This window comes from Lycium barbarum, chromosome 9 (genome assembly GCF_019175385.1).
Source record: "Lycium barbarum isolate Lr01 chromosome 9, ASM1917538v2, whole genome shotgun sequence".
NCBI lineage: Eukaryota > Viridiplantae > Streptophyta > Magnoliopsida > Solanales > Solanaceae > Lycium > Lycium barbarum.
In genome coordinates, this window is record NC_083345.1 from 60847103 (window position 1) to 60865414 (window position 18312).

General features: G+C 40.5%; 1 protein-coding gene across 1 annotated transcript; it reads left to right on the forward strand.

The window, feature by feature from the left end:
* Positions 1 to 16816: 16816 nt before the first annotated feature.
* LOC132611944 (uncharacterized) lies at positions 16817 to 17665 on the forward strand. The gene is made up of 2 exons (XM_060326300.1): positions 16817 to 17233; positions 17294 to 17665. Exons 1-2 carry the CDS (start codon positions 16817 to 16819, stop codon positions 17663 to 17665), a joined length of 789 nt encoding a protein of 262 aa, XP_060182283.1.
* The last annotated feature ends 647 nt before the right edge of the window (positions 17666 to 18312 follow it).

Sequence of the window (18312 nt, forward strand, 5' to 3'; positions counted from 1 at the left end):
CGGTCTAGAGCCAAGAAATCAGACTCTGACTCATCACTAGTCACCTGGTTAACTAAAAAGACTCGTTCTAAAATGGAGCAAAGTTTGATCAATGCAACCACTTCATCTGAACCATCTCTTAGTTTACCGATCACAAGTGATCCCACATCCTCTAATGAACCAGAAACACATTTGGAGATCATTGCTCGTCTGGAGCGACGAGTTGCTGAATTAAGTCACATGGTACTTCACAACCGGTCATTTTCTCAAACTCCACCACATATGACTCCATCTCATGGGGTTCGTCAAATTTTGCCTATGCCAGATTCTCAAACCAAGCAAGCTATTTTACCTCTTCTCGACCAGCTCATTTCAATTTAGGCAACCATATTGGGTTCGGCCCCTTTATTAAAAAACAAAACAAACTCAAAAATCTTTATGTTCATCACGAACTACGTCTGGCCTGATTCCTTTGGGGATACGTAGGCAACCCGAGGCGGGTTCGGCCCTTCTAGTTTTTAAAATTTTCAATATTTTTGGTTTGTCCGAACCATTTTAGTTCCTATAAGATACATAAGGACTTTTATATAAGATTTTGGTCTTCCCCACCGCTTAAATTCATGTGTCTTAGTATCTTGAAACTGGGACAAATTTTTGAAATCGGTTAAATCACTTTCAAAAATTTTTATTACAACTTTCTCACTTTTCGATCGTTTAGAACCAAGCGTTTCCAGGACTTGAAACTGGGACAAATTTCGAAGTCGGTCAAATCACTTTCGAAAACTTTCATTATAAGTTCTTATTTTTCAATTGTCCAGAATCAAGCATCTCTAAGACTGAAACTGGGACAAATTTTTAGAAGTAGCATAAAAGTGGTCTTAAACAAAAGTCCATCCATATTTCGAAAATGTGAATAAATTCAAAAATCGAGTCTTCTTAATCATGTTACATATTAGAGCCACTAAGTATTTCCTTTCAAAGTCATCCAAATCTCATTACTTTTATTTTCAAAATACATTTTTTTTTATAACTGAAACTCCCCGGCAAAGCAAGATATGTGGTGAGACATCGAAGAACGTGGACGCGACCGAGACAAAAGTCAATTCAAGGGCCAAGTTCCCCGACATGCACAAGTCAACCAATTTTCTTGTAAACTCACAATTTTTCTTTGTTGAGACAGGTCCGATTAACATGAACACGGTGCATGTATTAAATTATGGGCGTGATCAAAAAGTTAACTTTCTTCAAAATGCAAATACTCTTCAGCGTGGATGCAAAGGTAGCTTATGCCGAACGGTGGACGTCGTTCCACTCATCACGAATTTTCGATTGCAACACTGGACACAAGTTTATCTTCTCAACCAAGGGCTGTAAATATAATTCTTTTAGACCCAGCTATTGATTCTTATCACTAACAGTTGTTTTAGCTCGTGACATTCATCGATGGATCGAATACATATAATCATGGACACTGACCTTGATCACCTGTTATTGGTTAGAATTCCTCAATTTCGTCATCACTTCATACATGTTCAAATCATTATCAAATTCTTTTAGAATGAAGTATGTTAATAAGATAACAAGATCGAAATATTGTATCGTATATCAAATTGTGGGGGGTTAATTATAGATTTAACTTCCGTCACAACGGGACATGGATTAAGATGCGGATATCTTTTTACAATACTATTTCTAAAGTGGACGTGGATTTACATTTACATTGTGGATGCGAGCACGGAAGTGGAAATAGAATTATATTACAAAAAATATACATATAATTGTAGAAAGTGGATACAAATTATGTTTTCGAATGTAAAAGTGAATTTATTTTTGCGCCGTATAATGCAGACGTGAAAGTAGATGTAAATTTACTGTTGTACCGTATAATGCGGACGTCAAAGTCGACGTGGATTTATATTTTGTACCGTGAAATGCGGACGTAGATTTATATTTTGAACTGTGAAAGTGGACTTGGATTTATTTTTCTGCACCCTGAAAGTGGATGTGGATTTACATGTTTTGCACCATGGGAAGTGGACATGATATAGGCACCCACCTTAAAATGCGGGTATTTCAAAATTTAATTTAGGCACCCACCTTAGAATGCGGGTATTTCAATGTTCAATTTAGGCGCCCACCTTAGAATGCGGGTATTTCAATGTTCAAATTAGGCACCCACCTTAGAATGCGGGTATTTCAATGTTCAAATTAGGCACCCACCTTAGAATGCGGGTATGTCAATTTTCAATTTAGGCACCCACCTTAGAATGCGGGTATTTCAAAATTTAATTAGGCACCCACCTTAGAATGCGAGTATGTCAATTTTCAATTTAGGCACCCACCTTAGAATGCGGGTATTTCAAAATTTAATTTAGGCACCCACCTTAGAATGCGGGTATTTCAATGTTCAATTCAGGCACCCACCTTAGAATGCGCGTATTTCAATGTTCAAATTAGGTGCCCACCTTAGAATGCGGGTATGTCAATTTTCAATTGTAGGCGCCCACCTTAGAATGCGGGTATTTCAATTTTCAATTTAGGCGCCCACCTTAGAATGCGGGTATGTCAATTTTCAATTTTAGGCGCCCACCTTAGAATGCGGGTATTTTGATTTTTAATTTAGGCACCCACCTTAGAATGCGGGTATTTCAATTTCTAATTTAGGCGCGCACCTTAGAATGCGGGTATTTCAATTTTTTAATTTAGGCACCCACCTCCGAATGCGGGTATTCTATATTTTAGTCCAGGCACCCACCTCCGAATGCGGGAATCTTATATTTCAGTCCAGGCACCCACCTCCGAATGCGGGTATCTTATATTTTATTTCAGGCACCCACCTCCGAATGCGGGTATTTTATATTCAAGTCCAGGCACCCACCTCCGAATGCGGGTATCTTATATTTTATTTCAGGCACCCACCTCCGAATGCGGGTATTTTATATTCAAGTTCAGGCATCCACCTCCGAATGCGGGTATTTTATATGCAGTTCAGGCGCCCACCTCCGAATGCGGGTATTTTATATTTCAGTTCAGGCGCCCACCTCCGAATGCGGGTATTTTATATTTCAGTTCAGGCGCCCACCTCCGAATGCGGGTGTTTTATATTTCAGTTCAGGCGCCCACCTCCGAATGCGGGTATTTTATATTTTTATTTCAGGCACCCACCTCCGAATGCGGGTATTTTATATTCAAGTTCAGGCACCCACCTCCGAATGCGGGAATCTTATATTTCAGTTCGGGCATCCGCCTCTGAATGTGCATTCAATTTTCGAAACAGGGGTTGCAAGTGTAACTTCTCCAACCCTGGCTTATTTACATATATTTCTTTATTGCTAACAATTGTTTTTAGCTGATGGCTTTTGACAATATCAAAGTTGGCATCACACAACAAATCGTGGAACTTTTTCTTCGGCAGCGAACTGGGGCAATTCGTCGGGAAAGATAATCAGACTTCCCGACACGGGTCAAAGATCTACCTCGAACACTCGTCTCTAATTACAAGCATTCTCTTGCATTCCAGTAATTCAATTTTTTTCAGAATTCTCAAGTTTCTATCATAATACCCAGCGTTATCATAATTCAACACTGGGACAATTTTTGCGAGTTTCGCGTCAATTGGGTTCAAGTGTCGTAATTATCTTAGGACTACACTCGACCTGATTCTCGTAAAACCCGAGATATGTAGGCAACTCAAAGACCGGAGTTCGGTCATAATCTTCTCAAGTTTCCTTTAGCCGAGACAAAATAGGCTACTGAGTCAACGTCTTTGCCCGACAACTCTTTCATCATTACCGGGCAAAGAGGGACAAGTTGTTGACACCCAATTTTGTCCCACCTCTCTTCCAAAATACCTATTTATGTTTCTAACATTTTATGAAAAATTAAAAAAAAATATATATTATATTTTACTATAATTATTAGTCTTTATCAAAAGCTGGTGTTTCATTATTATATTACAGTTACTAATTATTATTATTATTATTATCATTTATTATTATTATTATTATAGCTCACAACTTTTATCATTTCAGCATTTTACCAGCTCACGCACGCGCGTCACATTTATCTTGGCATAATTATTTTTTGTATTAGGCAATATTCTGTCATCCTTGGTATATCATTAATTAAAATGGGTCTTTTATTCAAGTTCAGAAGCCAAACTATTTCTTGCACTCAGTCCGTACTTTTGATTTATCGGATTCCAAATCAAAGCCCAATCAACTCATAAATATTTTTTGACCAGCCTATATCTTTTACCCTAACTTTTAGATCAGTCCGGGTTTTAATTTGCTGGCCCATTCTTTTAATACCCGTTTTAAAAATTGACCCAGTCCATAAATGGACCGGGTCTGACCCGTTTCACACAAAAAAATAAGGGAAACCTTTTAGGGTTTCCCCTCATATTTTTCCCTTTTTCGCCGCGCCTCACCTCCTCTCCCTTCCCTCTCTCCTTCTCCGCCTCTCCACCTTCCCATCGTCTTCTCCACCTCCCCATCGCCGCCTCCACCATACCACCGTCTCCCCCATACCTCTCTTCTCCTCTTCTTTCCTTTTACCCCTAAACCCTAGCCGCCGCACACGCACCCCTCTGTCATCTCCACCGCACCTTTACCCCCATGCGTCTGACCTCACCATCTTCGTCTGTCGCCACCACCTGACACACCCATACCTTGACACACCCACTCCTCTGACACCCACGTTACCCCTGTCACACCCACGCTACCCTCACCATCACCCCAGCTCGTTTTGTCTCCCCCGCTCCTCTCTCCTTTTTCTTCAACTCAAAAGAGCCAAAACCCTATAAATGGTCGGCGTTGAATCCGAAATTGGACAGGTTTGGAAAACCCCCAAAAATTGCCTTGCAAAACCAGAGGTTAACCCGAAATCCCCTTTCAAAAAATGAGTTCTTGAATCCCCATAAATCCCCTACAAAAATAGGGATTTCGAATCGCAAAAAAATGCTCTGAAAATCAAAGTTCTGAAACGAGTTTTGAAACCCCGAAAAAAGCTCTAAAATATAAGTCTTTTAGTCGCCTATAATTCCCCAAAATACGAGTTCTATTAGCAATTTCAATTTTGTTTTATTATCAAATCAAAATATCAAATCAATTTTATTCTCGTTTACTTTGGTGCTGCTGTTAGTCCGAGCATCGCAAGCTCGGGTTCGGCGGTGTTCGAGGTAGATATCGAAACCCTCGCCTCACTTCGCTGCGCCTGAAGAAGGTAACCTTTTCTCTTTAAACCATTTTGCTCATAGTCTGGTCTACATATGGGTGTGCTCTGTTTGGCGTTTTAGAGGAACTCGTCTTAATTTGTCTTGTGTACCGATTTTATTTTTCTGTTTGTTATATGTTTGTTAATACTTGTGATCGATAATTAAAACTAAGGATTAGTTCAGAGTTGTTATGTAGTTTCAGTATCATAAGTCTGTTTCTGTTTAGTTTAATGTAATACCATTTGCTTATAGGTTAGCTCAGCTGCTATTGCATTATTACTTTAACATAGCCCAATTTTCAGTTTGGCGTTAGCTTTGTCTGATTACTCCTTAAGTATATTATTGGCTTTTATGTGAGTTTGGATGCTGTCTATTATCTTATTTGACTGGTGTTCATGGCAATTCATTCTTGATCATGTATCCTCGCTCCATAAATTTAATTCAATTTAAGACGTCGAATGTTTTCCGATTAGTGTTTAATTTATCTTACACTTCTAGTACGCCTGTTATAGTTTGGGTTCATTTATGCTTCATCCTATTTCCTGGAACTTGTTTTGGTTTCATGTTTGGACAATTGGATGAATGATTTAAGTATGAGATCGATTGGAGATTGCTGATTTCTTATAATTTCAATTTGGTTTAGGCAGTTTGCCACTTTGACTAACTGTACAATAGTTTAAATCAAGCATTGGTCTGTGTCTTATTGCCACCATAGTGATCCAAACCTGGCCCAGTTGTTAGCAGGTTAAGGAATTCCAATGTGATTTAGTCCATGGTTCATTGATAGATTACAAGTTGGTTAAAATATGTAAAGAATTTCTATCCAATATAGGCCTGTTAGACTATCACTGGATTTACTTGTTGTCTAGGCATAAGTCAATCTGAGCTGTAGGCTCGTTAATTTAATCACCATGAGTCATGTGCAAAGCCTTCAAATCTGCCTAAGTGTCAATGTGTTTAGTAGTATGCTCTTGGGTTTTCCTATGTTAGATTTGAACCTATTCTTCATCATTGCATATAGCAGTCATTCTTTGAATGTCGCATGAACATGCTAAATGCATATTTCTCCTTCCTGATGTCCTGGATAAATTTAAAACTTTGGTATCTGGCAGTCTATTATTTGTGTGAGAAATGCTATTTTCCATTTTTTGCTTGATGGTAGAATAAAGAAGCAGAACTGATGGAGTAAAAACTGGCTGGCAACGCGTAATTTGTTCTTGTATTATTAGCGCTTAGCATGATATATGAATTTGTGATTTGTGTAAAGCTAAAAGAGGCCATTTGTGATTTCAGTTGAATGGGATCATAAGTTACTGGCAATAGTGATAGTTTGTTATAGTCATCAGTGTTTAGCTTCGAAATAGAAAAAGGAGAACTAGAAAATATGCCTGAGTATTATAAGCATCCTTCCTGTGTTCAACAGGTGTTTTACACGTCGCAAATATGCCATGTTTAGGCTTGATATATGTTATACGTTGCCAATATGCTTAATCTATAGTCCGAGCATCTCCACGTGGATAAATATGTATTAGCAGGTCCTGTGTGCATGTCTATAGTATCATTTGATGCTGTTTAAATTCTGTGCGTTGTTGCAAGTGTATTTCTGTGGGTTATGCATATTTACGTAATTACTGGTATACCTCTATTTAAAACAGCTATGAACGTGTATACATGAAGTACACTTAAATATACATAGTATATACACAATTTGCTGATTTGTTTTGAGTTTGCATTTTTACGTTTAATCTTATCCATTGAAAATATACTAATCCTCTTCCTTTCATTTTATGCATGACCATCGCATACGAGTCCTAGGGACTCGTCTTTCTCCGCATTCGGTGTTGGGCTAAAACCCGACGTAATCTCCCTCGCATCAGCTCTGTCCGCAGCAAATAAAAATTCTGGGCTAAAAGCCCAACAGCAGCAGCAGCTGGCCCATTTGATTTATTACCCTTTCATTTTATTTTGTGCTCATTGATTTGTATTAGGCAACTAACTTTTTAGTTTTAGATAAATTTGGATCAATTAGTAGGTTTGGTTAGAGAATGGGTAGTTAGTTTAAGGGAAAGAACTAAAAAATATTTTGTGAACATCTTTTAAGATTATCTAAATTATGCACGCGTTTAGCCGAATGCAGTTAATAATACATAATTTTATTTATACTTCTAAAAAATGCAAAGTCAATTAATATTTCATCGTTTAGTTTGTTTCAAATATTTATTAAAACATTGGACAAACCTGCGTTTTCTTCTATTTATATATTCTATGCAAATCTTATTTTTGTTTAAAAAGCATTATTATTTAAAGCTTTAGCAATTTTTATAAGTTTTATTCGAAATGGCATTTAAAATATTCTTTTATGTAAATTATTATATGTTTCTAAATCTCATTTTAAGCAACAGTTTATGTTTTCTTTAAAACTTTAGCAGTATTTATAAGCTGTTTTTCTTTAATTTTAAATATTATATTTGCATCTTTAGCCCTAATTAATTAACCTAAGTTTGGTCGGATAACCGTAAGTTAACGGATCCTAAAGGATGCCTAACCCCTTCCCTTTAGGATAATATAGAGCGCTTACCTAGAATCACACTGATTAAGCAGACTATTAATTGAGGTTTAGTTTTAACTTTGCCTTAGTTAACATTTAGGTGTCCTAATTCACCGTTAAATCAATTAGGTGGCGACTCCTTAAAACAAATAAACAGGAATCACCAATACGTCATACTCTTAAATCTACCCGATTAAAAAGGGGTGTGACAATTACTCCATAATGAAATCGGGGGATCACGACCTTACGTCACCCCGGTCGAGTAAAGTTGTCCATAAGCCTTTTGCATGTATTATGATAAGTATGTTACGATAATCATATTATGATAAGCATGTATGATTATGATATAACACCGTGCCTAGTTGGTCGGGCAGTCACCGCTAAGGCGGGCAGCTATACGATACACCATGGCCAAATGGCATGGGCAGACACCACTAGTGGGCGGCATGAGATGATACCCCGGACGCGGGAGGCCTGGACGCAGGCTAATGATATGATTATCACACCGATCCAATATGGACGGGCAGCTTATACATTACTACACCGCACCTCTATGGGTGGGCAGCTTATACATTATGCATACATGATATGATGACGAGTATGAGTAAGACAGTATGACTTAATTCTTTTATACATGACAGTCAGATATAGATGTTCCATATTGATATTTCCTTTATGTAATTGTTCTATTTCATTGTTTATGCCTCTCATACTCAGTACAATGTTCGTACTAACGTCCGTTTTCTTTGGACGCTGTGATCATGCCCACAGGTAGACAGGGAGGAGAGCTCGACCCAGATTTGTAGTAGCTGTCAGCCAATTGAAAGCACTCCTTTGTTCCGGAGGTGCTTGATTATTCTTTTGTGTATAGTTATATATATATATATTTATTTTTGTGCATGATGGGGTCTTGTCCCGTCCTTATGTGTTGCACTCCAGTAGAGGCTCGTAGATGCGCATCATGGGTTAGAACGAGTGGTGCTCGGTGGCTAGCCCCGGATACCCGTCGCGGCCCCTAGTCAGGTCGTGACAAAAGTGGTATCAGAGCGGTTCAGTCCTAGGAAGTGTCTACGAGTCGTGTCTAGTAGAGTCTTATTTATGGTGTGTTGCGCACCACATCAATAAACAAGAGGCTACAGGGCATTTAGGAAACATGACCATCTTTCTTCTCATGTAATCGTGCGATAGATCCATGTATAAGAATTTATCTTCCCTAATAGTGTGTTATGATTTCAGAATGCCGCCAAAGGGAAAAGCGACAACCGCCCAGAAGGGCAAGACTACGACAAAGAGACGGGTAGAAAGAGAGCCTCCGATGAATATAGAAGAAGGCGAATCACATAATGAGGCCTTGCCTAATACTTCTCCTACCCCACCTAATGTGGAAGAGCAGGGAGGAGCCCAGCTCCAATCCTTCCACCGGTTGCTTCGGGTCAACAAATGACCGAGGCCATACATTTATTGACGTGAAACACCGAACCTTCGGGGTCGGGTATGTTATGTAAATGTTATGTATATGATATCATTATATATATGATATGATTATGTATGTGATATGATTATGTATACAATATGAATGTGAATAAGGGTATGTATACGAATACGAGTACTAATATGGAACAGATACGAATATGGATACGGATATTGAGGTATGAGCACAAACACACATTAGAATGGAAAGTTTCTATGAAATGCAAGTAAGTGCCCATGGCGATAATATTACCATCTCCCATCTTATGATATTTCTTATGATGTTTATTATGCTTCTACATTGATATTAATCATGCTTTACATACTCAGTACATTCTTCGTACTGACGTCCTTTTGTTTGTGGACGCTGCGTCATGCCCGCAGGTGCACAGGGAGACAGGTTCGATCCATAGCGGTATTCTCAGAGACCACCTAGCAGAGCTCCATTTCATTCGGAGCCATAGCTTTTGGGTACTTATTCTTTTGTATACATAATTATGGGCATAGCGGGGTCCTGTCCTACTTATGTGATGTGTTATACTCTCCTTAGAGGCTCGTAGTCACGTGTATATGGTTAGATATGTCTGGCCTTGTTGGCCCATATTTTGTATATCATTTTGTTAGCCTTGTCGGCTCATGTACATTGATGTGGCATAGGTGCCAATTATGATATAAAGGCATTGTTGTCCAATGGGACGTCGGCTCATGTACATTGATGTGGCATAGGTGCCAATTATGATATAAAGGCATTGTTGTCCAATGGGACGAGCACGATGAATGAATAGAAGTATGTTAAATTATGTGGCTCACCTAGATGTAAGTATAAGTGTAGGCCAAGGGGCGCCCGGGTGGGCTAGCACTGGGCGCTCGTCGCCGCCCTCTAGATGGGTCATGACAGAGTTCAAGTGATCGGGCAGCAAGCACCAAAGCCCGTGATTTTATGAGCCTAAATCCTCCGGAGTTTTTTGGGTCAAAGCTGGATGAAGACCCGCAAGGTTTCATAGATGAGGTGTTGAGGACATTGAAGATTGTCCATGCCTCCGAAACTGAATCCGTGGAGTTGGCATCTTATAGACTCCGGGATGTGGCTATTTTTTGGTACAACAACCGGGTATTATCAAGAGGAGAGAGTGCGCCTCCTCTGGTTTGGCAAGAATTCGTGGATGATTTTATTCGTCACTATTTGCCACCCGAGGTCCGCCGAGGTAGAGCGGATAGATTTCTAAATTTGAGGCAAGGAAATATGAGTGCCCGGGAGTATAGCATGTAATTTATTTCTTTGGCTAGATATGCCCCGGCTATTGTGGCCGACATGGGAGATCGAGTACATAGATTTGTAAGTGTCCTAGGGCCACATTTATTCAGATATTGTTTGGCGGCTTCCTTGCAAGACGGGATGGATATTTCCCGAATACAGGCCAATGCTCAGAATTTAGAGGGGCGACAAAAACCACCAAGAAGTGACCGCGATAACGAAAGACGTCAAGGCAAGAGGGCTAGATCTACGGGAGCAGGCAGTGGTTATAGAGGGGGATCAAGGGAGACATATTCTGGTTACTCAGGCTAGTCGGTGACCAGTGCACCTTACCGATTTACAGGTAGGAGATTTGATCGCTCCTTCCGCTCAGGACAAGGTCAAAGTTCGAGGGCCCCAGATTCCCAAATCAGGGAAGATTATAGCCCGAGGAGACCCCCAGTACTGCGATGCAGCCAATGCGGTAGATTGCATTCCAGACAGTGTCGCCAGGGTTCGGACGCTTGTTATACTTGCGGCCAAGTTGATCACATGATGAGAGATTTCCCGTCGATGAGTGGTAGAGTTGGAGTTCAGCCCACAGGTTCAGTGACTGGTTCTTCCTCAGCACGCCCGGCAGGACAGATTTCCTAGATGTCAGCAGGCCGAGGTAGAGGTAGAAGGGCAGCATCTACTTCAGGTGCCACTCAGCCCCGTGTATATGCTTTAGCCGGACAGCAGGATCTTGAGTCCTCCCAGGATGTGGTTACAGGTACATTGTCTATATTTTCCCGTGATATGTATGCATTGATAGATCCGAGTTCTACATTCTCTTATATTACTCCATATGTTGCTGGTTTTATTGGGGTGAAACCTGAGCCAGTCAAACCTTTCTAGGTATTTACTCCGGTTGGTGACCCCGTGATAGCAAGACAAGTGTATAAAAATTGTGTAGTTGTGATATGTGATCACCAGACCACAGCTAATTTGATTGAATTGGAGATGTTAGATTTCGATGTAATTATGGGTATGGATTGGTTGGCCTCGTGCTATGCTAATGTTGATTGCCGATTGAAAGTGGTGCGATTTCAATTTCCGGGAGAGCCCGTGCTTGAATGGAAGGGTAATGCAGCATCTCCAAAGGGTAGGTTTATTTCCTACCGTAAGGCAAGGAAGATGATAGCCAAGGGTTATATTTATCACTTAGTTCGGGTTCATGACACTGAGTCAAAGCCACCAACTTTCCAATCAGTTCCGGTTGTGAATGAATATCCAGATGTGTTTCCAGACGAACTTCCAGGTCTTCCTCCACAAAGAGAGATTGACTTCGCCATTGATGTGTTGCCGGACACCAAGCCTATTTCTATTCCTCCTTATCGAATGGCTCCGGCAGAATTAAAAGAGCTAAAGGTGCAGTTGAAAGACTTGCTTGAAAAAGGGTTTATTAGACCCAGTTCATCACCGTGGGGAGCACCAGTCTTGTTTGTAAGGAAGAAAGACGGATCTCTACGAATGTGTATCGACTATAGGCAGTTGGACAAGGTGACGATAAAGAACAGATATCCTCTTCCGAGGATTGATGATTTATTTGATCAGTTACAGGGTGCCAAATAGTTTTCAAAAATAGATTTGAGATCAGGTTATCATCAAGTGAGAGTTAGAGAAGCGGATATTCCCAAGATGGTCTTCAGAATGAGATATGGTCACTATGAATTCCGAGTGATGTCGTTTGGATTGACTAACGCTCCAGCCGTGTTTATGAATTTGATGAACAATGTATTCAGGCCTCTCTTGGATTTATTTGTGATAGTAATTATTGATGATATTTTGGTGTATTCTCGCACGGAATCAGAACATGTAGATCACTTGCGAGTTGTTCTTGGCATTCTTCGAGCCCGAGAATTTTATGCAAAATTTTCAAAGTGCGAGTTCTGGCAAAATTCTGTGACATTTCTGGGCCATGTTATTTCAAATGATGGCATTCGAGTCGACACTCAGAAAATTGAAGCTGTGAAGACTTGGCCAAGGCCTACGATGCCTACAGAAGTTCGTAGCTTTCTGGGGTTGGCAGGTTATTATAGAAGATTCGTAGAGGGTTTTCATCTATTTCAACCCCATTGACGAAGCTAACCCAGAAGTCAGCCAAATTTCAGTGGAATGATGCTTGTGAGCGCAGCTTCCAAGAGTTGAAAGACAGGTTGACCTCAGCTCCGATCTTAACACTTCCAGAAGGGTCAGATGGCTACGTGGTATATTTTGATGCTTCCGATGTCGAATTAGGATGCGTATTGATGCAGCATGGAAAGGTTATTGCATATGCCTTGAGACAATTACGGAAACATGAAAAGAATTATCCGACTCATGATCTCGAATTGGCTGCAGTTATTCATGCCTTGAAAATATGGAGGCATTATTTGAATGGTGTACATGTCGATATTTATACAGATCACAAAAGTCTTCAATACATTTTCAAGCAGAAGGAGTTGAACCTGCGGCAGAGGCGGTGGTTAGAATTGTTAAAAGATTATGCGGTGAACATTTTGTACCACCCTGGAAAAGCGAATGTAATAGCTGATGCGCTTAGCCGCCGGTCAGTGGGCAGTTTATGTGAAGTCCCTCCGGAAGAGAAAGAGATTGTTCATGAGCTCCACCAATTAGCTAATCTTGGAGTACGTGTAATCGATTCGGGTAATGAGGGGACTAGCATCAGTGATCCCACAATTTCGTCTTTGGACATGGAAGTGAAAGAACGGCAATATGAAGATCCTCAATTATGTCGTTACAGAGGCACGTCTCATGGAAAAGAGAAGTCTTCATTTGAAGTCCCTATGGATGGAATTCCTAGATACCGAGGCAGGCTATGTGTGCCGATTATAGTAGAATTGCGCCGACGAATTCTAGAAGAAGCACATTGTTCCCGGTATTCTATTCACCCGGGGGCAACTAAAATGTATCGTGATCTCAACAGGATGTATTGGTGGGATGGTATGAAGAGAAACATAGCCGAATTTGTAGCACACTGCCCAAATGCCAACAAGTAAAAGTTGAACATCAGAAGCCAGGAGGCTTATTACAAGTAATAGAAATCCCTACTTGGAAATAGGAAGTGATCAACATGGATTTTATTGTAGGATTGCCTCGTTCCCGTGGCAAGTACGATTCTATATGGGTGATTGTGGATAGATTGACAAAAGCAGCCCATTTTCTCCCAGTTAAGACAACATACTCAGCCGAAGATTATGCGAGGTTATAGCTCAAGAAAATTGTGCGCCTTCATGGTATACCATTATCTATTATCACAGACAGAGGAGCACAGTTTACAGCTAAGTTCTGGAAGTCCTTCCAAGAAGGTCTAGGCACTCAAGTGAAGCTTAGCACGGCATTTCATCCGCAAACCGATGGACAAGACGAGCGTACTATTCAAACCTTGGAAGATATGCTACGAGCATGTGTGCTGGATTTCGATGGAAGTTGGGATGATCATTTACCGCTAATTTAATTTGCATACAACAATAGTTATCATTCCAGCATTCAAATGGATCCATATGAAGCTTTATATGGAAGGAAATGTAGATCCCCAATCGGATGGTTCGAAATAGGAGAAGCACAACTAGTAGGCCCTGAATTAATTCAACAAGCGGTGGAAAAAGTTAAGGTGATCCGAGATCGACTATTGACAGCCCAAAGTCGCCAAAAGTCTTATGCAGACAATCGCCGACGAGACTTGGAATTTCAAGTTGGTGATTGGGTATTTTTGAAAGTATCGCCGATGAAAGGGGTGATGAGATTTGGTAAGAAAAGGAAGCTAAGTCCTAGATACATTGGACCCTATAAAATTATCCGCAAGGTGGGTCATGTAGCCTATGAACTGGATTTTCCCATTGAGCTTGAATCAGTCCATCAAGTCTTCCACGTTTCGATGCTCCGCAAGTGTATTGGAGATCCCACAAAGATTGTCCCGATAGATGATGTGCAAGTGACAGAAAGGCTAACCTATAAAGAGGTGCCTATTGCTATTTTAGACAGGCAAGTGCGAAGACTCCGAAATAAAGAGGTAGCTTCAGTCAAAGTGTTATGGAGAAACAACAATCGGGAAGAAATGACTTGGGAGGCAGAAGAGAAGATGAAGTCCAAGTACCCGTATTTATTCCAACCCGCAGAGGAGATTCAAGATGAAACGCCAACGATATGAGGTATGTATGCTTATTTTTCATGCTTTTGGTCATGTGTGGCCATAGATATGTCGATGTTGTGATGTAGCCCTGTGAGGCGATGATATTATGGGTTGTTGTGACAGGTTGGTAGTGCCAAATTATAGGGGAAACTCTGGAAAAAAAATTGTAGAATCCTGAGTGTTTTAACATTCGAGGACGAATGTTCCAAAAGGGGGGAAGAGTGTTACACCTCGGAAATTTCCCCGTGAACGTACAACGAATAGCCTAGCGAAGGATACGGGTATATGGTGTTTTAATCAGAAGGGAGTGACATTTGATGACCCTAAGTAAGATTTCAAAGGCAATGGAATAAGGGATAAGGTTATGCTCCACAATGACTAATTATAGGTTTTGAAGACTTGAAAGTTACAGATTTGCACTTTGGCCCAGTTGGTCATAAAATGAAATACGGACCGTAAAGTAGTATACGGCCTGTAAACCACCACGTCGTATTCCAACTCACAAAACTTCAACTTTCTGTCAAATGTTCAAATGGTTAAATACGACTTGGAATACGGACCATAAATTGAAATACGGCCCGTAAACTGCGATCGTAAATCACCATGATCCTCAGCATACCTTTCTGGTTTTGATATGCTTAAATACAACCACGATATACGACCCGTAAACTAGAATACGGACCGTAAACTGGATTTACGACCACTGTGCACTTCAGTCACTGTTCATTCCGGATTAGATTTTAAGTCATTAAAAGGAGACCTAACCTCATTCAATTCATTTCAAATCCACGATATTTCTCTCTAGAAACCTCTACTCTTCAACTACAAGAATTCAAAGTAAATTAGTGATCAACTACATGAAACCCACGAAATCAAGTGTAAGAATCACACTAAAGTTCATCTTTCTCAAGAAAACCCAAAAGAGGTGAAGTAGGGTTTTGATGCTAAAGGAGTAATTCCATTCAAGGCTTGTTCAACCATCATCTAAGGTAAGTTTCATGACTAAACCATGTTTTTTAAGGTATTGGAAGGTTAAGATACTTGAATTGTAGAACGACATAAGAAATGGGTCATTAATGAGTGAATAGTGTCATGGTTGGATGGTAGTGGGGTGAACTATGAATGTTGGTGTGTTGTGATTATGAATGCGTTATAAATGAAATTTAGACCATGAAATAAGTATTATATACGAGGAAACATGATAGTAAGCTATAACCATAAATATGGAGAAATTGAAAAGAAATGGTGGATTGTGGTCAATGTATATAAATGATGATTACTGATTGCGATATTGTGAATGTTGTTGTGAGTGTGTGGATTTCGAACATTGTCCCTGTGAGAAAGAAGAATGGACAAATTCGAGTATGTGTTGACTTTAGGGATCTCAACAATGCATGCCCTAAGGATGAATTTCCACTTCCCATTGTTGAGCTTATGATTGATGCTACTACAGGATACGAGGCGATGTCCTTCATGGACGGCTCATCCGGCTATAACCAGATCCGCATGTCACCTAAGGATGAAGAGCTTACCGCATTCCGCACTCCTAAAGGTATTTATTGCTACAAAGTAATTCCTTTTGGCTTGAAGAATGCTGGAGCAACATACCAAAGAGCTATGCAAAATATCTTCGACAACATGCTTCACAAAAACGTCGAATGTTATGTTGACGATCTGGTGGTAAAATCAAGAAAAAAGAGTGATCACTTGCAAGACCTGAGAATGGTGTTTTACCTACTACGAAGGCACCAACTCAAAATGAATCCTTTGAAGTGTGCATTTGGGGTTACCTCCGGAAAACTCCTTGGCTTTGTCGTTCAACATCGGGGGATAGAAATTGATCAAGCCAAAGTAGATTCAATCGTGAAGATGGCCGAGCCAAGAAACATCCATGAGTTAAAAAGTCTGCAAGGGAAGCTGGCGTATCTTAGGAGATTCATCTCAAATCTAGCAGGGAAGTGTCAGCCGTTCAGTCGTCTCATGAAGAAAGGTGCTCCTTTCGAATGAGACTAAGTTTGTGCCAACGCCTTTGAGAGCATCAAAACTTACTTGACCAGACCTCCAGTTCTAGCAGCTCCTGTGCCTGGAAAGCCATTGATACTATACATATCGGCACAAGAAAGTTCAGTTAGAGCACTCTTAGCCCAAGAGAATAGCAAAGGCAAAGAAAATTCCCTTTACTACTTGAGTAGGATGATGACGCCAAATGAGTTGAAGTATTCGCCGACTGAAAAGTTGTGTCTGGCCTTAGCCTTCTCAATTCAGAAGATGAAACACTACTTTCAAGCTCATGTAGTTCGTCTTATTTCCAAAGAAAACCCCATCAAATTTGTGATGTCGAAACCTATCCTTAGCGACCGACTAGCAAGGTGGTATCTCCAATTTCAACAATTTGAGATTGTGTACGTTCCTCAAAAAGCTGTGAAAGGGAAAGCATTGGCGGATTTTCTAGCAGACCATCCGATACCCGATGACTGGAAATTAACTAATGAACTACCTGATGAGGATGCGATGGTCATTGAGATTCAACAGCCTTGGAAGATGTATTTTGATGGTGCTGCACATCGCGAAGGAGCTGGCGCTGGTGTGATATTTGTCACTTCTCAGGAAGAGGTCATACCGTATTCCTTCACTTTAACACAATGTTGCTCCAACAATGTTGCGGAATATTAGGCACTCATACTTGGGCTTGAAATGGCTGTTGATATGAAGCAGTTACAATTACAAGTCTTTGGAGATTCTGAACTGGTAATCAATCAATTGTTGGGTACCTACGAGGTCAAAAGGCCAGAATTGAGTCCCTATCATCACTATGCACAAAAATTAATTGGGTGGCTCGGCAACGTAACTCTCCAGCACGTGCCAAGAAAGGAAAATAAGAAGGCTGATGCTTTGGCTACTTTGGCTTCAACATTGACTTTGCCTGACCAAGCGCAAATCACTATCTGCCAGAAATGGATAGTACCGCTGGAGGACGATGAGGATGAAGAAAGCAAACTCGAGCTTCTTGTGGCCGTTACTGAATCTGAGAAAGCCGATTGGTGACAAACCATGATCGATTACTTGTGTTATAGCATTCTTCCAGAAGATCCAAAAAGAAAGATCGAAATTCGTCGTCGTGCCCCTCGCTTCCTTTACTACAAAGATACTTTGTACCGTAGATCGTTCGAGGGAGTTCTCTTGCGTTGTCTGGGGGAAGAAGAAGCGAATCAAGCTATGCAAGAAACCCACTCTGGAGTTTGTGGATCACATCAATCTGGGCCGAAACTGCACTTTCATATAAAAAGGATGGGGTATTATTGGCCAACAATAGTGAAAGATTGTTTGGACTATGCCCGAAGTTGCAAAGCATGCCAATTTCATGCAAATTTTATACACCAACCTCCTGAGGTGTTCCATCCAACTGTTGCATCTTGGCCATTTGACGCACTGGGGCTAGACGTGGTTGGACCGCTACCGAAATCTTCTGGTGGCCACTTGTACATCTTAGCTGCAACGGATTACTTCTCAAAATGGGCTGAGGTTGTCGCCCTCAAAGAAGTAAAAAAGGAGAATGTGGCAAACTTCATTCGAGTAAACATCATCTATCGTTTTGCCATTCCTAGTTATATCATAACAGATAATGGCAAGCCGTTCTCCAACAAATTGATGACTAAGATTTGCGAGCTTTTTGGCTTCAAGCAACGAAACTC